At 39.0% G+C, this 19,620-nt stretch overlaps 1 protein-coding gene across 29 annotated transcripts in view; it reads left to right on the top strand.

The window, feature by feature from the left end:
- The window catches only part of ADAM32 (ADAM metallopeptidase domain 32), a 203,450-nt gene extending 184,168 nt beyond the window's left edge, over positions 1–19,282 (top strand). For 11 of the 29 annotated variants that reach the window (XM_054561463.2, XM_054561466.2, XM_054561480.2 and 8 more), the window contains 6 exons: positions 2,537–2,575; positions 4,031–4,069; positions 15,548–15,586; positions 17,992–18,030; positions 18,197–18,409; positions 19,164–19,282. In XM_054561463.2, coding sequence (XP_054417438.1) covers positions 2,537–2,575; positions 4,031–4,069; positions 15,548–15,586; positions 17,992–18,030; positions 18,197–18,395 — 355 coding nt within the window. In that variant the 3' untranslated portion in view covers positions 18,396–18,409; positions 19,164–19,282. Of the gene's footprint in view, positions 1–1,199; positions 1,373–2,536; positions 2,576–4,030; positions 4,070–15,547; positions 15,587–17,991; positions 18,031–18,196; positions 18,410–19,163 lie in introns of those variants that run through there. The other 18 variants (XM_054561478.2, XM_054561482.2, XM_054561475.2 and 15 more) reach the window with 7 other exon arrangements.
- The last annotated feature ends 338 nt before the right edge of the window (positions 19,283–19,620 follow it).

The raw sequence follows: 19,620 nt of genomic DNA on the forward strand, positions 1-19,620 counted from the left end.
GGCTTTTACAAAATTGAAGATAGTTAAGTGTCTTGACACTGAAAGAGAACATGGAGTCCAGTTCACAGACTGTTAGAAGATAGCGAGAACTGAAGCTACGGTTAAAAAATATGAATAGGGGCTGTGTGTGTTGGGTCATGCCTGTAATCCCAGCACTTTGGGAGGCTGAGGTGTGAGGAGCACCTGAAAAATTAAAAATTAAAAAATTAGCCAGGCATGGTGGCATGAGCCTGTGGTCCCAGCTACCTGGGAGGCTGAGGTGGGAGGATTGCTTTAGCTTAGGAGTTCAAGACTGCAGTAAGCCATGATAGCCAGTAAGCTCCAGAAAAAGAAAAAAGAAAGAAAGAAAGAAAGAAAAAGAAATAAAAGAAACATAAGTAGGATGAATAGGGACAAAATGCAATTTATTGATGATTAAAAGAACAGAACAATTAGGTCAATATAATTAGCTCTCCCCAACCCATAATTAGTGTAGAAATTTATACATCTAGATTCATGACTTCTGTCACAATCTATAAAATTCCATCCATTTGTTTGTTTACCCAAGCAGTACACTAATTCAGTCATGAGTTGCACAAGGATACATTCTGAGAAATGCACTGTTAGGTGATTGTGTTATTGTGTGAACATCACAGAGTGTACTTACAAAAACCTAGATCATATAGCCTACAATATACCTAGGTTATATCTTATAACCTTATATATATAAGCCTGTACAGCATGTTATGGTATGGAATACTGTAAGCAACTATAACTGATTAAGTATTTACATATTGAAACATAGAAAAGGTACTGTAAAAATATGATATAAAAGATAAAAAATGATATGTCTGTATAGGGCACTTACAATGAATGGAACTTGCAGGACTGGAAGTTGCTCCGGGTGAGTCAGTGAGTGAGTGGTGAGTGAATGTGCAGGCCTAGGGAGTTACTGAGTCCTACTTTGAACTGTATAAACACTGTGCACTTAGGCTACACTGAATTTACTTAAAAATTTATTTCTTCAATAATAAATTCACCTTACGTTTTACTATAACTTTTCAAATTGATACACTTTTTAATTTTATAAAACTTTTTGACTCTTGTAATAACACTTAGCTCAAAAACAAACACATTGTACAAATTTCTTTCTTTATATCTTTATCGGCTTTTTTGTCTTAATTTTGTTTTTCTTTTTAAAATTTTTGGTAAAAACTAAGACACAAACACATTAGCCTTGGCCTATGCAGGGTCAAGACAGCCAATATCACTGTCTTCCATCTCCACATCTTGTCCTGCTGGGAGGTCTTCAGAAGCAATGACATACCCGGAGCTGTCATCGGCCAGGATAACAATGCCACCTTCTGGATACGTCTTGAAGGACCTGCTTGAGGTTGTTTCACAGTTAACTTTTTTTTTCTTTAAATAAGCAAAAGGAGTACACTCTAAAATAATGATAAAAAGGACACTATAGGCCTGGTGCGGTGGCTTACTCCTGTAATCCCAGCACTTTGGGAGGCTGAGGCGGGCAGATCACCTGAGGTCAGGAGTTCGAAACTAGCCTTGCCAACATGGTGAAACTCCGTCTCTACTAAAAATACAAAAATAAATAAATAAATAAATAAAATTAGCCAGGCATGGTGGCACGTGCCTGTAATCCCAGCTACTCAGGAGGCTGAGGCAGGAGAATTGCTGGAGCCCAGGATACAGAGGTTGCAGTGAGACGAGATCTCAACATTGCACTCCAGCCTGGGAGACAGAATGAGATTCCACCTCAAAAAACAAACAAACAAACAAAAGGATAGGATAGTAAACACATAAGCCAAAACCAGTTAGTATTATCATTATCATGTATTTTGTACTGTACATAATTGTATGTGATGTACTTTCATATGACTGGCAGCACTGTAGGTTTAGATACTTCTGAAGTCATTCAGCCTCAGCTCCTGTTTACCCTGTGAGCTCTAAGTTTTATCGTTTTTATTGGCAACAGGAGAAGTCTTTCCTTGCTGTGAGCCTCAGTTGTGTATCAAATGTTTGTTTGTGTGATTTTTTTTTTTTCAGCACTCCTCTATGCGAGGAATGGAAAGGGAAAATTGTTTTGCCAGCTCACTCTGCTAGATTGCCTGGGAGGCAGTATAGGTTTTAATTTACAAAATATTGTCTTTTTTTAAACAATGAATAAAAAACCAAAGGTTGGGGTATGAAGGTGAGAATCAATCAAAGTCAAACCTATGTTCTATGTTTAGAAATAGCTAATCTGTGTTTTTTCTGAACAGATCTGTATTCTATGTTCAGAAAAAGCAAATCTGTGTTTTTTGGATACTCTCCTCATTGCAGGATTTGAAATGTGCCCTTCTTATGGATGAGGTATATGGGTAAATGAAAATGTTATTTATTTGCATCTATGTTCAGTGACCCTTGGACATCATTTTATTTATTAGTAATTAGTCTTTTAAAGAGATAATACTAATTATAAAATGGCCTGATTTTCATTCATGAAGTTGGCAAGTTTTCTTAGTACTAACTTGAGATATTGCTTTCAATTTTTTTTTAGATCCAGCTCAGAAGGCAGCACTCAGACATATGCCAGCCAGTAAGTAGGTTAGAAGATGTTTTTAAGATACATGCTGAAAATTAAGAATTTATTGATAATTCACAATTTATTTCTAAATATTTTTGAACAACGTCAATTGGTAAAGTAATGCACTAAACTCTAGACTGCTAACATACAGTCGAATTTAGTTTCTAATAAATTAGTCATTTCTTTATTTAATAAATGTTTACTGGAGATCTCTTCTGAGGAAACAAGGAATAAAATAGCTGATTCTAAAATGAGATAGGACAAGTATAATTAGTAAAGAAAAAGAATGTATAGTGCCTAGAAGTTACCCAGCTGGTGTTACACAGAGAACCATGTGCTTCATAACAGTGTTTTTGTAAATGAGAAACCACATGTATGATGGTGGTTTCACAAGATTATAATGAAGGTGAAAATTCCTACAGCCTAGTGATGTTGCATTGCTCACTTGTTTGTGGTGATGCTGGGGTAAACAAACCTACTGTGCTTTGCAGAAGACTCCTTGTGGAGGTTATGTTTTACCCTCCGGTGTGATAATTTTTCACATTAACTGTTACACTGGAATTCACGGGAAGCATGGAGTGGTGTCCTTATCCTATACGTGTAAAGAATTAAGGCTCCTTTTCTCTGTGTGATGATTTTTCCATCCAAATTCCTAAGCCGATTTAAGTGCTCAGGGTTCCCGTGCCTCCTGGTGTTCATTTTTCATCTCTACTTCTGAAGCAGTTTCCCTGATGCATCTCTGTGTCTAGTGGCCCCAGCTTTTACTATCCCAATTTCATGGGTGGTAGAGCCTTTCAGGGCTTCCAGGTTTAGCAAAGGAGGTCAGCTTCATCTTTCTAGGAAGTCTCAACTCTTGATAAGCTGATGTGGCTTATGAAACTGACTTATGTACCCCCAAAGTCATTCAGATTTAGTTTGTATTTACCTTTCGCATTTTCAGTTCTCTCTCTCTCTTTTACTATCACTAGAAATGGCCTTTTCTTTCATAAAGTTTTAGTAAATAGTACGTGTTGTTTTTGCACTATTTCTGTATGTGTGGGATAGGAGGGGAAATTACCACACCTCCCCATCAGTTCAGTCTTCTTGACATTAGTGTGGATTTTGAATCACAACCTACAGCAATGTATTTATCAATGGATAGACTCTAAAGGCCAGAATCAGGCATTTAAAATAAAGCATATATTCTGTGCTAGAAAGTGAAAGGAGAAAAACAAATCAGTTTTCTTGTTCCTCTGCTTAGTTGAAGATTTGAAATTTAAACTTTTTATGGACATTGTATATGAATAAATAAAAACTTTACTTGTTTGCATATGCTAATTTAGTAGTCTTTTGAAATTATTCTTCAGTGGTGATTCTTGGAAGAGAAGAATTAACACAGGTTATAAAATGATCCGACATTCATTCATTATGGAGGCACATTTGTGTTTGGTATTAACGTGGAAGCATTACTTTTTTGCTATCTTTTAGAACCAGATCAGGAAGCAGCAGTCAAGCTGATACTAGCAAGTAAGTGAATTAGGAGGCATTTTTTTAATATAATAAGTATATGTTAAAAATTGAGATGAGACTGGCAGCCAAGATGGCTGAATAGGAACAGCTCCGGTCTACAGCTTCCAGCGTGAGCGACGCAGAAGACGGGTGATTTCTGCATTTCCATCTGAGGTACCGGGTTCATCTCACTAGGGAGGGCCAGACAGTGGGCACAGGACAGTGGGTGCAGCGCACCATGCGCGAGCCGAAGCAGGACGAGGCATTGCATCACTCGGGAAGCGCAAGGGGTCAGGGAGTTCCCTTTCCTAGTCAAAGAAAGGGGTGACAGATGGCACCTGGAAAATCGGGTCACTCCCACCCAAATACTGCGCTTTTCTGACGGGCTTAAAAAACGGCACACCAGGAGATTATATCTCGCACCTGCCTAGGAGGGTCCTACGCCCACGGAGTCTTGCTGATTGCTAGCACAGCAGTCTGAGATCAAACTGCAAGGCGGCAGCGAGGCTTGGGGAGGGGCGCCCACCATTGCCCAGGCTTGCTTAGGTAAATAAAGCAGCCGGGAAGCTGGAACTGGGTGGAGCCCACCATAGCTCAAGGAGGCCTGCCTGCCTCTGTAGGCTCCACCTCTAGGGGCAGGGCACAGACAAACAAAAAGACAGCAGTAACCTCTGCAGACTTAAATGTCCCTGTCTGACAGCTTTGAAGAGAGCAGTGGTTCTCCCAGCATGCAGCTGGAGATCTGAGAACGGGCAGACTGCCTCCTCAATTGGGTCCCTGACCCCTGACCCCTGAGCAGCCTAACTGGGAGGCACCCCCCAGTAGGGGCAGACTGACACCTTACACGGCTGGGTACTCCTCTGAGACAAAACTTCCAGAGGAACGATCAGACAGCAGCATTTGCGGTTCATGAAAATCCGCTATTCTGCAGACACCGCTGCTGATACCCAGGAAAACAGGGTCGGGAGTGGACCTCTAGCAAACTCCAACAGACCTGCAGCTGAGGGTCCTGTCTGTTAGAAGGAAAACTAACAAACAGAAAGGACATCCACACCAAAAACCCAGCTGTACATCACCATCATCAAAGACCAAAAGTGGATAAAACCACAAAGATGGGGAAAAAACAGCAGAAAAACTGGAAACTCTAAAAATAAGAGCACCTCTCCTCCTCCAAAGGAATGCAGCTCCTCACTAGCAATGGAACAAAGCTGGATGGAGAATGACTTTGACGAGTTCAGAGAAGAAGGCTTCAGATGATCAAACTACTCCGAGCTATGGGAGGAAATTCAAACCAAAGGTAAAGAGGTTAAAAAGTTTGAAAAAACTTTAGACGAATGTATAACTAGAATAACCAAAACGGAGAAGTGCTTAAAGGAGCTGATGGAGCTGAAAGCCAAGGCTCGAGAACTACGTGAAGAATGCAGAAGCCTCAGGAGCTGATGCGATCAACTGGAAGAAAGGGTTTCAGTGATGGAAGATGAAATGAATGAAATGAAGCGAGAAGGGCAGTTTAGAGAAAAGAGAATAAAAAGAAGCGAACAAAGCCTCCAAGAAATATGGGACTATGTGAAAAGACCAAATCTACGTCTGATTGGTGTACCTGAACGTGACGGGGAGAATGGAACCAAGTTGGAAAACACTCTGCAGGATATTATCCAGGACAACTTCCCCAATCTAGCAAGGCAGGCCAACATTCAGATTCAGGAAATACAGAGAACGCCACAAAGATACTCCTCGAGAAGAGCAACTCCAAGACACATAATTGTCAAATTCACCAAAGTTGAAACGAAGGAAAAAATGTTAAGTTCAGCCAGAGAGAAAGGTCAGGTTACCCACAAAGGGAAGGCCATCAGACTAACAGCGGATCTCTCGGCAGAAACTCTACAAGCCAGAAGAGAGTGGGGGCCAATATTCAACATTCTTAAAGAAAAGAATTTTCAACCCAGAATTTCATATCCAGCTAAACTAAGCTTCATAAGTGAAGGAGAAATAAAATACTTTACAGACAAGCAAATGCTGAGAGATTTTGTCACCACCAGGCCTGCCCTAAAAGAGCTCCTGAAGGAAACACTAAACATGGAAAGGAACAAGCGGTACCAGCCACTGCAAAATCATGCCAAATTATAAAGACCATCGAGACTAGGAAGAAACTGCATCAACTAACAAGCAAAATAACCAGCTAGCATCATAATGACAGGATCAAATTCACACATAACAATATTAACTTTAAAGGTAAATGGACTAAATGCTCCAATTAAAAGACACAGACTGGCAAATTGGATAAAGAGTCAAGACCCATCAGTGTGCTGTATTCAGGAAACCCATCTCACGTGCAGAGACACACATAGGCTCAAAATTAAAGGATGGAGGAAGATCTACCAAGCAAATGGAAAACAAAAAAAGGCAGGGGTTGCAATCCTAGTCTCTGATAAAACAGCCTTTAAACCAACAAAGATCAAAAGGGACAAAGAAGGCCATTACATAATGGTAAAGGGATCAATTCAACAAGAAGAGCTAACTATCCTAAATATATATGCACCCAATACAGGAGCACCCAGATTCATAAAGCAAGTCCTGAGTGACCTACAAAGAGACTTAGACTCCCACACAATAATAATGGGAGACTTTAACACCCCACTGTCAACATTAGACAGATCAACGAGACAGAAAGTTAACAAGGATACCCAGGAATTGAACTCAGTTCTGCACCAAGCAGACCTAATAGACATCTTCAGAACTCTCCACCCCAAATCAACAGAATATACATTTTTTTCAGCACCACACCACACCTATTCCAAAATTGACCACATAGTTGGAAGTAAAGCTCTCCTCAGCAAATGTAAAAGAACAGAAATTAAAACAAACTTGTCTCTCAGACCACAGTGGAATCAAACTAGAACTCAGGATTAAGAAACTTACTCAAAACCGCTCAACTACATGGAAACTGAACAACCTGCTCCTGAATGACTACTGGGTACATAATGAAATGAAGGCAGAAATAAAGATGTTCTTTGAAACCAACGAGAACAAAGACACAACATACCAGAATCTCTGGGACACATTCAAAGCAGTGTCTAGAGGGAAATTTATAGCACTAAATGCCCACAAAAGAAAGCAGGAAAGATCCAAAATTCACATCCTAACATCACAATTAAAAGAACTAGAAAAGCAAGAGCAAACACATTCAAAAGCTAGCAGAAGGCAAAATAACTAAAATCAGAGCAGAACTGAAGGAACTAAAGACACAAAAAACCCTTCAAAAAATTAATGAATCCAGGAGCTGGTTTTTTGAAAGGATCAACAAAATTGAGAGACCGCTAGCAAGACTAATAAAGAAGAAAAAAGAGAAGAATCAAATAGATGCAATAAAAAATGATAAAGGGGATATCACCACTGATCCCATAGAAATACAAACTACCATCAGAGAATACTACAAACACCTCTACACAAATAAACTAGAAAATCTAGAAGAAATGGATAAATTCTTGACACATACGCTCTCCCAAGACTAAACCAGGAAGAACTTGAATCTCTGAGTAGACCAATAACAGGATCTGAAATTGTGGCAATAATCAATAGCTTACCAACCAAAAAGACTCCAGGACCAGACGGATACACAGCCGAATTCTACCAGAGGTACAAGGAGGAACTGGTACCATTCCTTCTAAAACTCTTCCAATCAATAGAAAAAGAGGGAATCCTCCCTAAAACTCATTTTATGAGGCCGGCATCATCCTGATACCAAAGCCGGGCAGAGACACAACCAAAAAAGAGAATTTTAGACCAACATCCTTGATGAACTTTGATGCAAAAATCCTCAGTAAAATACTGGCAAACAGAATCCAGCAGCACATCAAAAAGCTTATCCACCATGATCAAGTGGGCTTCATCCCTGGGATGCAAGGCTGGTTCAATATATGCAAATCAATAAATGTAATCCAGCATATAAACAGAACCAAAGACAAAAACCACATGATTATCTCAATAGATGCAGAAAAGGCCTTTGACAAAATTCAACAACCCTTCATGCTAAAAACTCTCAATAAATTAGGTATTGATGGGACGTATCTCAAAATAATAAGAGCTATCTATGACAAACCCACAGCCAATATCATACTGAATGGGCAAAAACTGGAAGCATTCCCTTTGAAAACTGCCACAAGACAGGGATGCCCTCTCTCACCACTCCTATTCAACATAGTGTTGGAAGTTCTGGCCAGGGCAATTAGGCAGGAGAAGGAGATAAAGGGTATTCAATTAGGAAAAGAGGAGGTCCAATTGTCCCTGTTTGCAGATGACATGATTGTATACCTAGAAAACCCCATTGTCTCAGCCCAAAATCTCCTTAAGCTGATAAGCAACTTCAGCAAAGTCTCAGGATACAAAATCAGTGTACAAAAATCACAAGCATTCTTATACACCAATAACAGACAAACAGAGAGCCAAATCATGAGTGAACTCCCATTCACAATTGCTTCAAAGAGAATAAAATACCTAGGAATCCAACTTACAAGGGACGTGAAGGACCTCTTCAAGGAGAACTACAAACCACTGCTCAATGAAATAAAAGAGGATACAAACAAATGGAAGAACATTCCATGCTCATGGGTAGGAAGAATCAGTATCGTGAAAATGGCCATACTGCCCAAGGTAATTTATAGATTCACTGCCATCCCCATCAAGCTACCAATGACTTTCCTCACAGAATTGGAAAAAACTACTTTAAAGTTCATATGGAACCAAAAAAGAGCCCACATCGCCAAGTCAATCCTAAGCCAAAAGAACAAAGCTGGAGGCATCACACTACCTGACTTCAAACTATACTACAAGCCTACAGTAACCAAAACAGCATGGTACTGGTACCAAAACAGAGATATAGATCAATGGAACAGAACAGAGCCCTCAGAAATAATGCCACATATCTACAACTATCTGATCTTCGACAAACCTGAGAAAAAGAAGCAATAGGGAAAGGATTTCCTATTTAATCAATGGTGCTTGGAAAACTGTCTAGCCATGTGTAGAAAGCTGAAACTGGATCCCTTCCTTACACCTTATACAAAAATTAATTCAAGATGGATTAAAGACTGAAATGTTAGACCTAAAACCATAAAAACCCTAGAAGAAAACCTAGGCATTACTATTCAGGACATAGGCATGGAGAAGGACTTCATGTCTAAAACACCAAAAGCAATGGCAACAAAAGCCAAAATTGACAAATGGGGTCTAATTAAACTCAAGAGCTTCTGCACAGCAAAAGAAACTACCATCAGAGTGAACAGGCAACCTACAAAATGGGAGAAAATTTTCACAACCTACTCATCTGACAAAGGACTAATATCCAGAATCTACAACGAACTCAAACAAATTTACAAGAAAAAAACAACCCCATCAAAAAGTGGGCAAAGGATATGAACAGACACTTCTCTAAAGAAGACATTTATGCAGCCAAAAAACACATGAAAAAATGCTCATCATCACTGGCCATCAGAGAAATGCAAATCAAAACCACAATGAGATACCATCTCACACCAGAATGGCAGTCATTAAAAAGTCAGGAAACAACAGGTGCTGCAGAGGATGTGGAGAAATAGGAACACTTTTACACTGTTGGTGGGACTGTAAACTAGTTCAATCATTGTGGAAGTCAGTGTGGTGATTCCTCAGGGCTCTAGAACTAGAAATTCCATTTGACCCAGCCATCCCATTACTGGGTATATACCCAAAGGACTATAAATCATGCTGCTATAAAGACACATGCACACATATGTTTATTGTGGCACTATTCACAATACCAAAGACTTGGAACCAACCCAAATGTCCAACAATGATAGACTGGATTAAGAAAATGTGGCACATATACACCATGGAATACTATGCAGCCATAAAAAATGATGAGTTCATGTCCTTTGTAGGGACATGGATGAAATTGGAAATCATCATTCTCAGTAAACTATCACAAGGAGAAAAAACCAAACACCGCATATTCGCACTCATAGGTGGGAATTGAACAACGAGAAGACATGGACAGAGGAAGGGGAACATCACACTCTGGGGACTGTTGTGGGGTGAGAGGAGGGGAGAGGGATAGTATAAGGAGATATACCTAATGCTAAATGACGAGTTAATGGGTGCAGCACACCAGCATGGCACATGTATACATATGTAACTAACCTGCACATTGTGCACATGTACCCTAAAACTTAAAGTATAATAATAATAAAATAAAAGAAAAAAAGAAAAAAATTGAGATGACAAATTGATAATTAATAATTACTTGCCAACTATTAACTGAGTAGCCACAATTAGCAAAGTACTATACCTTAAAATGACCTATTTGCTGATCTAGTAACTTGTGAGTATTTGTCTAAATAAGACAATATCTTCTTTCCTGCAGTTTAGTTAATATGTGTTGGGAGTTTATTTTTGAGAAACAAAGGAAAACATTTTTGGTGAAATGTTTAAGGAGCTAATTCATAAAAAGGATCTTTTTGTATTCTTTTTCTTGGAGTACACAAAGGGGAAGTTTACTTTTTTATTTGGAGATGGCAGAACTAGAAACTAATATGTATGCTGATGAATAACTGAGTGAATGCTCGCATAGATTACTTGGGAAGAATTTGTTGAAAAAAAAGCATCACAAAGGAACAAAAATTCCACATCTTTCATTGTTCTCAGTATTACTAGGTCCCCGTCCATTTCCTGAAAGATGGATGTCTTTTTGTAATAATCCAGTAAGTATTTAGTTCCTCACACTCAGCAATTGTGGGTTTTAGGTCCTTCTGCAAATATAAAATGCTTTGAAGTTTTTACTGCTCCTTTTCTGAGTTACAGTTTTTATATACATTTATAGGGGGCTGGTGTTATTCTTTCTAGGTTCCTCCAAGCCCACTGCTGTTCCCAAACACATCTAAATCCACAGAGCAAACTCTCTAAGCTGCACAACAAGATTATATGATTTCTTTTGTTCCAGAAGAAATTTACCTCTTCAATAAGAATGCCTGCGCTGCTCATTTTTAATCTGTCTCATTATTTTTCTTCCTTATAGTGACACTTTGGAGTCATGAATTTATCTTTAAAATTTTGATTTTTATTATCATGTCTGTTCTTATTATTGTGACCAAGGGAGTTACCATATAGGGATCAGGCCCAGCGAGCCTCAGTGACCTTTTTCTCTTATTATATTCTGTCATCTCTGATAATAAAGGCTATGTCTGTCTTGCTCAGCATTGTATAGCTAGCATGTAGCAGAGTGCTTGGCTTGTATTATAAGTGATCAATAAATATTTGTTGAAGGAATGAATGAATGACTACCTTTGATCTTCACACAGAGGCAACCAAACCAACAAAAACACAAACACAAAGGTACATAGACAAATCTATATACATGTGTGCACATGCATGCATGCACACACATTCATATATCCATGATGATGATGTCGCTTCCTCCATTTCTTCTTCGCTCAATATGTCATCTCTCATCCTGAAACCCTGTTAACATAATTCATCTCTCCCAGGGTTATTTACCTCCATTCAGTGACGGGTGATAGCATCACCCATAGGAAAATGTGCATTTCAATAGACATCGTTTAGTTTGGAATGTTAAACCACTGGTCTAGCCTTCTGGCTTAGCGTGCACCAGGGAATCATTTTAGAATAACTATTCATTTGAATTTTGGTAACATCATTTGACATGGTGGCTGTGCTTTAGTGATATAACATCCACCATAGTTTTCATGTCATTTATCTTTGGAGTAATCTTTAACTGGTGGGAAGTCAGTGGAAAGGTTGTTGAAGCCAAAGAAAGCAGAGAGATGGAATGAATTCCAGCGAAGCAGGATATTTCCCTGACCCCTTCAGGGGACTCATGACAGGGGTGCCTCGTTTACTCAGCTCCCTGACTCCTTATCGGAGGGAGCACGTGGGTGAACGAGGTGGAAACTGCTGGAGTGCAGGAGCGCTGGAACCAGCCGGCCATTTCAGCCCTGGCTGGGCGGGATCAAACTCCACTCACTGGGACCCACTGCGTTCTACCACTTGGGAGGGAACATGCAGGTGAGCAGGTGCAGGAGCCACAGCCAGCACTGTGCTCGCCAACAGGGGCGAACTCTGTGCAGGCCCTGCAGCGGCATCCAGGAGGGGTGCCTGTGACTCTGAAAACCCCAGAGGATGTGTTACGGTGCTCTTTTAGCTTGGACGGCTTAAGTGTTAACAGCTCAGTAGGCCCTCTGCCTTTTTGAGTGAGGCGGCTGCTCTCTGCCAGTGACGGCAGAGACAGTGTGACAGCCTTTTGAATCCACACTTGTGGCTCCGAAACTCTTGTCTGGCATCCAGGAAAAATGAGGTTGCATGAATGAATTGAAAGATGATAAATGTGAGGAATTTTATTGAATAATGAAAGTGGCTCTCAGTGGGAAGGGGAGCTGAAAAGGGGATGGGCAGGAAATCTTCCCCTGAAGTCCAGCCACCTCGGGCTGCACTCTTCTCTGAAGTTATGCCATCAAGCTGTCCCTCTGAAGTCTAGCTGCTTCTCTCCGACATCCAGACATAGTCCCTGACGTCCAGCTGCCTCTTGTCTCTGCCAACTGAGTCTGGGGTCTTTATAGGCACAAAATGGGGAGGGGCAGGGCCATGGGTGGTTTAGGAAAAGGCAACATTTGAGCAGGAAAACAGTGATAGAAATCCTCTCTTTGGTTTGTGGTTTCAGGCTTTTCAGCTTGAGGGTGGCGCTTTCGCCAGAGACCCACCCTTGTCTGCCTATAATTTCTCTGCCACCTGTTCCCATCACCAGTATGGGTCACGTTAGTACTACTTTAGTGTAATTATTTTAAAGGTCGAAATTCTTTCAATATTTCCAGTCTTTTCCTAAGCAACAGAAGAATCTTTGACAATTTATCAGCAAACTTTTAACACTACTCTCCCATATTATTGTCATTTGGCTTTTAGCTTCTTCCAGGTTTTTACCTACAGAACCCTACCCTCCATTATTATTATTACTATTATTATAATCATTTTTATATTAAATTAATACCTGCTAAGAGCTGAAAACGTATTTATCAATTGCTTTGCTCTATTTATTGTTGACTCCATTGATTTTTCATTATGGGTTTAGTTTCCTTTTTTCTCAAGTACAACCCTTTTAGTTTTAGTTTAGTGATTCTGTATTATCAACATTTGTGTTAAATGCCTGAACATGCTTTTTTTATCCACACTCAATTTTGAATGATAGCTTAAATGGTTACTCCTAGCTGAGAAGGACTTTTCTGAAAGCGTTTTGTAATATTCTGTTGTTGTAACGTGCCATGTACTGTCATTGATGAGATCTTAGTTGTCAGTATCATTATTTATTTCCCCCTCAATTAATGTGCTTTTTCTAGGTGGCTTCTAAGATTTCCTTTTTGTCTCGAATGTTTTGTTATTTTATGATTATATGTTCTGATAGAATTTGTTTTTATTTATCCAACTCTGGATTCAATATAGTCTTTAGATATCAGGACTTATGAGGTCATTAAATCTAAAAAATTAATTCAGTCATTATGTCTTCAATTATTGACTCTTTCTCATTCTTTCTCTTTTTTCCATTGGAAATGATTATATTTAGGAGGGTCTTCTCATTTTAGACTCCATGTTTCTTCCATCTTTTTTTTTTTTTTGGAGCGGAGTCTCGCTCTGTTGCCCAGGCTGGAATGCAGTGGTGCGAGCTCAGCTCACTGCAACTTCCATCTCCTGGGTTCAAGCAATTCTCTGCCTCAGCCTATCAAGTAGCTGGGATTACAGGCACCTGCCACCACACCTGGCTAATTTTTGTAGTTTTAATAGAGACAGGGTTTCACCATCTTGGCCAGGCTCTTCTTGAACTCTTGACCTTGGGATCCACTCGCCTCGGCCTCCCAAAGTACTGTGATTACAGGCGTGAGCCACTGCGCCCAGCCTAGCATCCATGTTTCTTAACTGGGGTCTTCATGTATTATGCCTTTCTACCTCTCTATCTGACATTGTTTCACTTCCTTATATCAGTTTCCAAATCCTGCATTTTCTTAATAGCTATTTTTTTTTTTTTTGCCTCATTCCTGCCTTGATTTGTGTGGAGATCCTAAATATTTCAATTTTGAAGATTTTTATATTATCTGTTAATCTTGATGTGTGAATTTTTGTTTTGCAATTTAGGTTGATAAGCCCACCCTCAAGGGCAGTGATTGTTCTCATGGGAATTCTGCATGCCCTGAGTTGTAGAGGCATGCATTGGGAGGATGAGAGTATTTCAAGTTTGTCTCTCCTGGGGCATGAATATTGTAACATTTTCCATGCTTGCTCTTTCAGATTTGTGAGTAGTGGAACTGAGCAGCTGAGGTCTGCACTGCGTGGTGCAGGCCTGTGATTTCTGCATCTCTAGATGATCCTTTTCTTTTCATTTGGCTGAGAAAATTTGCTAGTTGTGTTCTGAAGTGCAGTGGTCATAGCTTTTAATATTTCCATTAAAGACTACCAGGCTTGGGAAACTGCTCCATTGCAGCTTTCTAACACGTAAAGATCCACGCCCTCAACTCCTTCCAAGCTAGGGTTATGAAAACCACATCTTTTAGGGTATAATTAATTAGCTTTAGGTCTTGTTCCCTCAGAGCTTCTAATTTCTTTATTTTTTTTTTAATGGTAGAAGGAAAACACTTTGTGACTGTCAATCTTAGTTACGCATCCGTTTTTTGTTTTCTTCAGCTTTTCTCTATGTATCTAATAGAAAGGATAAGGTTTCCTATTTGTCCAGTCTGCCAAACTGGTCAGAAGTAAATGTAAGTTTTAATTTACAAACTGCTGCAATTTATATATTAACAAATACAAAACTAACTTGGAGGCTGAAGAACAGGTTTAGACATTTACAGTTAAATTTACATTAACTTCGAAGTAATTTGAAAAACCTCTGCTATCTTGATACTCTTGATTCTCTACTAGAGAATTTACATTTTGTACTATATGTTGCATTTGGTGTTTGAGTAAAAAAGAATTCTATTTATTTGCATGCCCCAAATATTTAAATAATTAGTTTTGGTGCTATAAAATGGCCTGGTTTTCATTCTCAAAGTAGGCAAACTCTTAGTATTAACTTTTAGATATTGTTTTTAATTTATTTTTATTTTTATTTATTTTTATTTTTTTGTGACGGAGTCTTGCTCTGTCACCCAGACTGGAGTGCAGTGGCGTGATCTCGGCTCACTGCAAGCTCTGCCTCCCGGGTTCACTCCATTCTCCTGCCTCAGCCTCCTGAGTAGCTGGGACTACAGGTGCCCGCCACCATGTCTGGCTAATTTTTTGTATTTTTAGTAGAGACGGGGTTTCATCATGTTAGCCAGGATGGTCTTGGTCTCCTGACCTCGTGATCCACTCACCTCGGCCTCCCAAAGTGCTGGGATTACAGGCGTGAGCCACCGCGCCTGGCCAATTTATTTTTAATAATAGATATTTAATATATATTGTTTTAAATTTGTTTTAAATTTATTTTAGATCCAAATCAGAAGATAGTGCTGAAGCATATACTAGCAGGTAAGCAGGATAGAAAGTGTTACTTATAAATAAGTATGTTGAAAATTCAGAATGAAAAAGTTGATAATTCACAAATAATTGCTCAACATTTTTTGAGCAGCCACAATGGATAAAGTCTACACCAAACCCAACTTATTAATATTTCCCATTCTACAACAAGTATTAATTAATTCCATTAATCTTTTTTCTTTAGTTGACTAAATTTTTGTTGATTGCCTACTCTTGTGGTACATAAGAAATAAGCTAGTGAAATTTAATGAGACAAATATTTATGATTACTTTGTGAAACTAAATCATAAGCTGAACATTTTGCATCCTTTATTCTGGGATACACAAAGGGGAAATAGTACTTTTTCAGGTTGCATTTACACCCACAAAAACTCAATGTGAACAACTGAGTGAATGATTATTTCCACTTAGGAAGAGTTTAGGAGACAGTATTATAAACACACTAAAATTCTACATTTCCCACAGATCCTCAATGTCCCACACCTGTGTTAACAAGGGCTCTCTGAACTCATTTAGAGAAGCTTTTAGTTTCCTACACCCCACAGTTGTGGCTTTGTGATCCTTCTGAAGTTATCAAATATTTACTGCTATGTTCATCATGGTTTCTCCATTGTAGAGTTTTCATTTTCTTGTATGGCTTAGTATTTTTCCTTAAAGTGACCTCTTTGAGTTACATTCAACCCACCGCTATTCCAAAATATCCTTCATACACACAGATTAAATTTTCTAGGCTACACCACAACATTATATGGTTTCTATTTTCCCCAATGAAGGCACCCCATCCATTAGGAAAGCTACAGTATTTCTGTCTCCTTTATCCTTTCTGTTGTTCTTGGATGTCTCCTAACATAAGCACCCTTTTACAGACATCAGTTACTTTCTCTAAGCTATGTTTGAGAAAAAAGCTGATTTTCTTTGTTGTCTCCACTCTCCATCCCTGTCACCAAGGGAGTTGTGATAGAGTGCTCAAACACTGCAATTCTCCCAATCTTCTGCTCACTTAGAAGCATTACTCTCCTTTTAGGCTCTGAAATCACTTGAGGGTCATGTCCATGTTTATTTTCCTTACCTATTTATACGTAGCATCTTGCAGGGTTAATGCTCAATAAATACTTGCTTAACGAATGAGTGGTTACTCTTGAAGTTCACATATGCACATATAATTCTTAGTGGTGTAACTACTCTAATTGTCCCCTTACATTATCTCTCCTCATAAAATATGCCATAATCATATCATAATCATCCTCTTTAAAAGTAATAAATTCAACTAGATTGAGGGATAGACAAAGGCATCATCTATAGGATGATATACACTGGATTGGGGAGTATAATTTGGAATGTTAACCCATTATTCTAACTTTGTGTTTAGCATACCCAGAAAGGTATTCTGTGATTATTCTTTCATTTAAACTTAGTAAGCTAAGCAGACGTAGTTGCTGTCCTTTATTGTTATAGCATTTACTGTATTTTCTTGTATTTCTGTTCCTTTTACATTTATATTTTTAGTATTTTTGTTGCCGTTGGGAAGCCAGTGGGAGATGTTGGTAGAGCCAATTCCTTGGGTAAACACAGTGAAACAATATATTTTTTTTAAGCCAGAAATCTAATGGGTGTACATGTTAGTAGACTCATACATCTATAAATACAGATCTTTTTATTGGTTTGGGAGATAACTGATTATATTAAATAAGAATGTTTCATGGTCAGAGTAGTAGGAAAAATCAACAAACAGTAAGTTTTGAAGATATAAAATAGCAAAGGTAGGGAAAGGACGAGAGAAGTAAAATTATACATTATCACTGAATACTCTCACTCATATTTTATTATCTTCTCTGTGAATTAATCTTCATTAATTTGTCTTCAGTTCATTCTTTTTCTCTCCCATTCTTTTAGTTGGGGGATTAGAAATAAGGAATCTGTGGATATAAAAATGGAAAAGACTGGGTGTGGTGGCTCACATTACAAAATGCTGTAATCCCAGCATTTTGGGAAGCCAAGGTGGGAGGATTGCTTGAGGTCAGGAGTTCAAGACCAGCCTGGGCAGCAAAGCGAAATCCCATTTCTACAAAGAAATATAAAAAATTGGCTGGGCATGTTGGTGCATGCTTGTAGCCTTAGATATTTGGGAGGCTGAGGCAGGAGGACATTTGAGCCCCCAGGAGGTTGAGGCTGCAGTGAGCCACAATCATATTCCTGCCCTCTAACCTGGGTCACAAAGTGAAACTCCATCTCTAAAAAAAAGAAAAATGGAAAAGAGGTAGAAATTTGGCAAATATTTCTTTTTTAGTACAACTTTGAAGGGAAAGAGGAAGAAATTGCCATAACAGATAAATACAACATAACTTTGACAGGTTGTATTATATCAGCCTAAAAATGTTATTTCCTTATTTCCTTAGATCCAAATCACAGGAAAGTACCCAAACACAAAGCAGTAGGTAAGTATATTAGAAGGTGTTTCTTAAAATGAATACACGTATGAAATTAAAATAAAATTCATAATCCACTATTAATTCCTAAGTATGGATTGGGTAGATGAATTGGTAAAGTACTGCACCAATAAATAACCTATCTTTCTTTTATTCTTTTTTTTTTGTTTTTAAGACAGTCTTGCTCTGTCGACCAGGCTGGAGTGCAATTGTGTGATCTCAGCTCACTGCAACCTCAGCCTCCTGTGTTCAAGCGATTCTCCTGCCTCAGCCTCCTAAGTAGCTGGGATTACAGGCATGTGCCACCATGCCCGCCTAATTTTTGTATTTTTAATAGAGACAGGGTTTCGCCATGTTGGCCAGGCTGGTCTTGAACTCCTAACCTCAGGTGATCTGCCCCCCTCAGCCTCCCAAAGTCCTGGGATTACAGGCGTGAACCATCATGTCCAGGCTAAATGACCTAGCTTCAAATGACCAATCTTTACTAATCTTGTTACTAATGAGTATTTAAATAACTTAGTCTGTGTTTTTTTTTCAGTTTAGTAAAGTCCTCTTAAGTTTATTGAGAACTTGCTTTTGTTGTTAGGATAGAATTAAAGAGTTGTACCTAACAAGATGTAAGATCTGTAAATTTGTTTATAAAACAAATCTGTAATCAGGACCATTTTATTGATTAGGCAGCATAGCCTACAATGCTTCAGGTCTATGAATTTTCAAAGACCAAAAGGCCAAAATACTGTTACACATGCACACACACACACACACACACACACACACACACATATTGGCTGCAAGGTATGAAAAAGGAAAATTAATGTGAACTTAAATTTCTAAAAAAGTAAAGACATTAACTTAATTGTTAAATTCATAAACATTTCATTTTATATGAAAAAATTTTAATTTTTTCATTTGTAAGTACTTCTGATTAAATATGATGATTCCTCAGAAATCAAAGAAAAGCATAAAGTAAATAAGTGGCTCATGGTCAAATAATTTCACAGGCAAAATTGTAAAGATCCTTTCAATAATTCTTTTTCTCGTGCCACATGAATTTTCCACTTGGCAGTACCCCAGTTGCTTGTACAGTGGGAGGGAGTTTGCTGTCTGTACTTTGAGCACGAGTGTTTTGTTCTCTTCCACAGTAACTAGTGATTCCTTCAGAAGGCAACGGATAACATCGAGAGTCTCGCTAAGAAATGAAAATTCTGTCTGTCCTTCCGTGGTCACAGCTGAAAGAAACAATAAATTGAGTGTGGATCAATTTGCATGCCAGAGTGTTCCTTTTTTTTCTTCCCTTTCCCTTACCCCCAGGGACTGCAGTTTTGCAGCTGCAGGGCCCTTAATTGAAAACAGTCTTCCAAATTCATCTCAGCTGTCCCCATCCCTACCTGACTCCGCGTGAGCTCTTCCCATTGTCTTCTCTGCAGCTCTTCCACGACTCCTGCCCCTGTGCCCCCTGCCCCATGCCACCCCCTCTGATGTACTGCCTGGGGCCCCAGATACATCACCTACTCAGTCTTGCCCATGACAGGATCTGGGCAGTGTACTGTGTTCCTCCTTCTGGTCCTTCTCATGGGATTTGGCTGATTGCACACAGGT

The sequence above is a fragment of the Pongo abelii genome, chromosome 7 (assembly GCF_028885655.2).
Source record: "Pongo abelii isolate AG06213 chromosome 7, NHGRI_mPonAbe1-v2.0_pri, whole genome shotgun sequence".
Lineage (NCBI taxonomy): Eukaryota > Metazoa > Chordata > Mammalia > Primates > Hominidae > Pongo > Pongo abelii.